We start from the raw sequence: 7077 nt of genomic DNA, 5'->3' as shown, positions 1-7077 counted from the left end.
TCCAATTCCAATTCAAATTCTAACTCAAACTCGAATTCGAATTCTAATTCCAATTCAAATTCTAAATCAAATTCGAATTCAAATTCTAATTCCAAATCAAAATCAAATTCTAACTCAAACTCGAATTCGAATTCTAACTCCAATTCTAACTCTAATTCAAATTCTAAATCAAATTCGAATTCAAATTCTAATTCCAATTCTAATTCAAATTCCAATTCTAATTCTAATTCTAATCCTAATTCAATTCCTAAATCCAAAAAGTCTAGAAAATCAAGTTCGAGATCATGTTTGTATATGAAACAAAATGATAGGAAAAATAAAATAATGCAATTGCTAAGATTAACGCATTTAAATGCTGAAGAACGATTGCATGTCGTGAAACTAATAGAAAGAAATGCAGATATTTTTCATTTACCGGGAGAAAAACTCGATCATACGAATGTTTTAAAACACCGAATTCCGACGGTGAACGAAATACCAATTCACACACGACAATATAGATTTCCAGTAATCCATAAGGAGGAGATAAATAGGCAAGTTAATGAATTGCTAGATCAAAATATAATTAAACCATCGAAATCCCCATACAATACGCCTGTGTGGATAGTTCCTAAAAAACCAGACTCGAAAGGAAATAAACAATGGAGAATGGTATTAGATTTTCGCGATCTAAATGATAAAACAGTAGGTGATGCGTACCCGCTTCCGAATATAACGGAAATATTAGATCAGTTAGGCGGTGCAAAATACTTTTCGATCTTTGACCTGGCTTCGGGTTTCCACCAGATACAAATGCACCCCGACGATAGTCATAAAACGGCCTTTTCAACACCATACGGACATTACGAGTGGGATCGCATGCCTTTCGGTCTAAAGAATGCACCTGCGACTTTCCAAAGACTAATGGATAGAATATTAATCGGAATACAGGGAAATGAAATTTTTGTATATCTAGACGATATAGTATTATATGCAAGCTCTCTTACAGAACACGCAATTAAATTTGAAAAAATAGCTACGCGATTGCGTGCAGCAAATCTAAAATTACAACCAGAGAAATGCGAATTTTTAAGGAAAGAAGTTAATTATTTAGGGCACATAATAGGAGAAAATGGAGTTCGACCAGATCCTAAAAAGATAGAGGCAGTTCAAAATTTTCCGATACCTAAAAACGCGAAAAATGTAAAACAATTTCTCGGATTAGCTGGATATTATCGTAGATTTATACAAGGATTCTCAAAAATAGCTAAACCACTAACTAATTTGTTGAAAAAGGATATTGATTTTAACTGGGGAAATAAAGAACAAGAAAGTTTTAATGTGTTGAGAGACGCGCTTTGTCAGGAACCGATATTACAATACCCCGATTTTACTAAGCCTTTTCTTTTAACGACTGACGCGTCTGGAACTGCAATTGGCGCGATTTTAAGTCAAGGACAGGTAGGGAAAGATCAACCGATAAGTTATGCCTCTCGAGTATTAAACGATGCCGAGAAAAATTATTCAACGATAGAAAAGGAATTATTAGCGATAGTGTACGCTGTACAACATTTTAGACCATATCTTTACGGTAAAAAATTTAAATTAATAACCGATCATAAACCATTAACTTGGCTTCATAAATTGAAAGACCCTACATCACGTTTAGCGAGATGGAGAATTAAATTAGCCGAATACGATTACGAAATAATTTACAAACCAGGAAAAATTAATGCTAATGCTGATGCTTTGTCAAGAAATCCTACGACAAGTATATATCCAATACATCCCTCGTACGACGAAATCGAAGAATGTCCGGAGGACGATGAAGCGAGACAGAGAAACGCTAAACCGAAACCTATACCTGCTTCACCAAGAAGAGGAACAATGAGAGAAGAGCCAGAGCCAATTGTTGCGGGGATGCGAACGCGCCATATGGAAACTTCAGAAGGAGAAAGCGTACCATTTACTAAGAAAGAACTGGAGGAATTACCATTTTACGAGCATGTAGTTCACGCAGAAATACATAACGAACCAATGAATCGAATGAATGATAATAATAATGCTAACACTTTACCAGAATTATCTGAAACTGAAGATGACAATGAAAATACATTATCTGAAGAAGAAGATAAAAATGAAATAGAGCCATTATTATTAGAAAGCAGCGACAGTCACATTGATGAAGATTTATCCACCTCACCAATAAGTATACCACCTAATCTTTTACAGATAATAAATAATTTAGCAGAAGACTATGAAGACGATGAAATTAATCAAAACGAAACTCTGCATGAAGAAAATTGTGAGGATTCAATCCCAATAGCCGAAGACAACGAAAACAATGACCAGATTACCGACGATGACGATTCCGGAGAAGAAAACGAAGACGAAGAAGGAGACAATAGCGACAAAGACGTTGACGCAACTTACAATGAATTAGACACGAATGACCCGACACCCGAAATTGAAAGACAAATAATAACACGTGGGCAGAAACATAGTATAATAAATAGTCGCGACCAAATTTTTATGCGAAAAGAAAATTATTTATATTTCTTAACCACAAACGGTAAACCTTGTGACGAAGGATCAAAACAACTTCAAAAACAAAATTTGATACCAAAAATTAAAGAAAGTAAAGTAGGAAACATCGAAATTGTTAAAAGGGGAAATAGAATCCATTTAATTTTAATATGTAAAGAGAATATTAAAGAAAAAATGACTAGAGAATCACTACAGAGATTTGCAATTAAGTTACGGGAAATAATAAAAGAGAAATCGATTGAAATAATAAATATAGCAAAAACTAAAGAATTTGGTGGTATTCAATGGGAAGAAGTCTTAAGTCACATTCGGGAGTCAATTATTGGAACTTCAACTAAATTAATAATTTGTCATGGATTAGTAACAATTCCGGAAATTGAAAAACGTAAAGATATTATAGAAGAAGCTCATTCATCAAAAATCGGTGGACATAAAGGAGTAACTAAAACTTACAATCGAGTCAGACAAAATTTTTATTGGAATAATATTAAAACTGATATCCGAAATTATATTAATCAATGCCTACAATGTCAGACTAAGAAATTGGTTAGAGTAAAAACAAAACAGCCTATGCTAATCACCGACACACCTTTTTCTTCCTTTGAAAAAATATCAATGGATATAGTAGGACCATTACCTGAAACCACAAAAGGAAACTCCTATATTTTGACAATTCAAGACCACCTTACAAAATTTTCCCTTGCCATCCCTTTGAGATCAATAACCGCTATTCAAGTTGCTGATGCATTACTAAAATATTTTATTTGCACATTTGGAGCACCTAAAGTAATATTAACCGATCAAGGAACGAATTTTATGAGTAATTTAATGAAAAGATTTGCTAAACAATTTAAAATTAAACAATATAGAACTACAGCTTTTTATCCACAAGCTAATGGAGCTTTAGAACGATCGCATTTAGTATTAGTCGAATATTTGAAACAATATGTAAATAAATTTACAGAATGGGACGAATTATTAGAATTTGCAGCTTTTTCATATAATACAAGTACTCACGAATCAACTGGATATACTCCATACGAGTTGGTATTTGGAAAATTAGCCAGACAACCATCCAGTGAAATAACAGACGAAACAAAAGGAAAAACATACGATGATTATTTATATCAATTAATGACAAATATTCACGAATTACAAGAATTAGCTCGGGAATGTCTAATCGCATCAAAAATAAAGTCTAAATATTATTATGATAGAAAAATAAATCCTCAAGCATTTCAAGTAAATGATCAAGTTTTTCTTTTAAGTGAGCCAAAGAAAGGAAAATTAGGCGATCAATATTCAGGGCCACATATTATAACAGACATTTTACCTAACGGTAATGTCAAAGTTTTTGTCAAAGGAAAACCAAGAATTGTTCATGCTAACAAAATTCGTAAAACGAAACATTAAGAGATTGAACATGTACCGCGAAACATTTTCAATCTCAGATTTACTAATGATATCTTTTATATTGTATTTAAAACAGATGCGGGCAATAATCTGCCTAACTGTCATCGGAATTCTCTCCGTACGAGAAACCTTCGGAATACTCGGATATGATTGTGGAACAACGAACTCTAATATAACGACCGTATCACTATTAGATATAGGAGAATGCAATATACCACTAATGGAACCGCATGTAGAAGGGATAAGTATTCAGTTATTGCAATTGTCAAAATACGATTCAACCAATGTAATTCAATGTAAAGTTTCTATTTCACGAACGATTCACTATTGCGGAATGCATTCTCATGTAGCAACTGTAAGTAATGCGCATGCAGAATATATAGTCGACACAACGTTAGATCAATGTAAAAATATGCACAGAACGGGCATACTAAGCCTAAGCGTAAATAAGGTAATCCACGGATTAAAAGTAAATCAGACGACATCGCGACCCATCACTTTTGCGGGGTCTGCATCGACAGATGGAAAATGTTCAGGAGTAGAATATTCAGATCCTTATGGTACGTGGCAAGATGTGGTTGTACAAGGAATAGTAACAGTTAGCTTAAGTACTCATCAAGCAGTAATTAATATTGAAACGAATCAAATCCATTTAAGAACGGGAACTGTTTGTCAATATGTAGACGGTAATTGTATAGATATTGAAGGAAGATATACTTATTGGGAAACTATACCTAATGATTATTGCAAATTCAGTCATTACGACGTATTGTACGAAGGAAAGGCAAAGAAAATGGTTAGCGAAACGAATGATAAACTACAAATACTATATTCCTTGTCGACACAAGATGTCACATTCGCACTTACGCGAATCGGCGAAGAGGTTCTTTGCGGATACACCCTAATTAAAACAGAACACCCAAAACTTGTAATTTTAGAAACAAATAAAGGAGATTCTTTTGCACGTAAAAGACCGTTAGCTATTGAAAACATAGATATTTTTGCCTACGTAAATTCAAAATTTGTTTATGTAGAACGACACATTCGCACACAAATGAATCGCTTATACACAGACGTATTAAAACAACGCTGCAATTTGGAACGGCAGGTGATGAAAAACGCGCTTAGCCTTGCGATGCATGCTCCCGACGACTTCGCGTACCAAATCATGAAAGGCCCAGGATACATGGCCGTGATTTCTGGAGAAGTAGTGCACATAACAAAATGCACCCCAGTGGAAGTAAAAATACGCCAAACCAGAGAATGTTACCAACAATTGCCTGTATCGAAGGGAAACGAAACATATTTCTTGACGCCCCGAACGCACATACTCTTTAGAACAGGAATGCAAATCTCGTGCAGCAGAATACTTCCTACAATGTACCAACTAAACGACGGATGGTACCGCATTACACCGAACGTAGAATACAGCAAAGCGCCCATGATAATGGAACCGATGACCAAGCCTACCTGGCATTACAGCGATCCAGGATCCCTGGCTGCGAGCGGCATTTACACCAATCAAGACCTCGAAAAACTGAGGGATCACATAATGTTTCCCGCCGAAAAGGTCGGAATACTGAATACCGTAGCACGAGGCGTAAAAGGGGAACCGATTATAACACAAGGAATATCACTCTCTTACCTCTTGGATGAGGACTCCTTGCAGAAAATCACAGAGAACGCCTGGAGGAAAATCTGGGGAGCGTTCTTAATTTTTGGCAATGCAACCGCAGGATTAATCGGAATGTACTTCTTCGCAAGGACGGCAAAACTGATAATTGACACAATCATACACGGTTACGCACTACACACTATATACGGATGGTCAATACATCTAGTCGGAGCACTGTGGGACTCGGTGACCAATTTACTACTACATCTGGCGCGAGGGACATCGAAAGATGACAAAAAACAGGGAAGAGAGGCAGGAGCACCCCCGCTCCCGGTCGAACAAGGAAAAATTGCAGCGGACACCGAGCACGCACATGTCGCACATGTACACGAACACGAACACACACACGCACATACTCAACTTTTACGATCTCCTTCATATCATATTGCTATGCAAGGCAATGTGGAAAATACAACGAAATCTAGTGTCCGCAACGGAGCTCACAATACGTATCCACAGTTATAAAAAAAAATTTTTTTTTTTCTCTCCTCTCACGTTTTGTTCCTTCCGAGAAAAACTAAAGTAATAACATAAGTTAGGAATAAATGTAAAATCCGAAAACTCGAGCGTTGGCCAGTACGATCTTAACTCTCGAAGAGCGCACAAGCCACATAGTTATATCAATCGCTGTTTGTTATAAATTCAGGTAAACAATTATATTATACACTAGAATAAGTTTAATTATAGAATTGTTAGTATCATGTGTTTGTTATAAATTCAGAACAAAATGCCCGGCCAATCGAAATTGCCGGACCTAGAAAATATATGTGGCGAAAACCAGTCGCAAAATTTAACCGTGCCGCCTCGAGCGCAATACGGGAAGGAATCGCAACGTAGAGAACTGGCACACGAGGTGATAGGAAATCTCTTTAGAGGACGGGCCAGGATCCGAAGGGCTCTTCGGCGACCGGGCCGTCTCAACCAAGCCAACCAAGAGGTGTTCCACGACGCAGACGCAATATTAAATCAAGCCCTGCTTGAGGAGCTCGAAGCACCTCCTCAAGAATTTCCTGACGGAGGTCGAGGGCGACCCCTCGCCAATTCCCCACCAGTAGGGCGAGCCAGAATCATGGCTCAACTCGTCGAAATGGGACGGCAAATGAGGATGGCTGGTCGAGGACATGGTGCTCCCATCCAACACAAGTAAAATAAAAAAAAATAAAAAAAAAAAATGATAAAGTGGACTTAATTAGTAATAAATTTTTTTTTATATAAATTTTTTTTTTTTTCTCTTAGTCCACACATATATGTAATTTTTTTTCTTTCATATTATTATTATTACTTCTTTTGTATTATTGTTCGGTCAAATATATTATACTTATACACAAATCCACCACGTTTTTTGAATTATAAGCGCACAATTACCTTTTCTTTAAAGAAATATATGTAACATAAAATAAGCCTCGAACCGATATCTAATAAACGGCGACGCGTTACACAACATAAACAAACAAAATTAGTTG

General features: G+C 36.2%; 1 protein-coding gene across 1 annotated transcript; it reads left to right on the top strand.

Moving 5' to 3' along the window:
* Nucleotides 1–6109: 6109 nt before the first annotated feature.
* On the top strand, nt 6110–6757 carry LOC112468840 (the record flags this gene model as incomplete). Its single annotated transcript, XM_025038202.1, has 2 exons — nt 6110–6260; nt 6336–6757. A coding segment is annotated over exon 2 (416 nt), but the record flags the coding sequence as incomplete, so codon positions are not given.
* Between the last annotated feature and the right edge of the window lie 320 nt (nt 6758–7077).

The sequence above is a fragment of the Temnothorax curvispinosus genome, unplaced genomic scaffold, assembly GCF_003070985.1.
Source record: "Temnothorax curvispinosus isolate PA1 unplaced genomic scaffold, ASM307098v1 QBEX01002156.1, whole genome shotgun sequence".
NCBI classification, from domain to species: Eukaryota; Metazoa; Arthropoda; class Insecta; order Hymenoptera; family Formicidae; genus Temnothorax; species Temnothorax curvispinosus.
The sequence above is the reverse complement of the archived record's forward strand: the minus strand, read 5'-3'. Positions and strand labels throughout refer to the sequence as shown.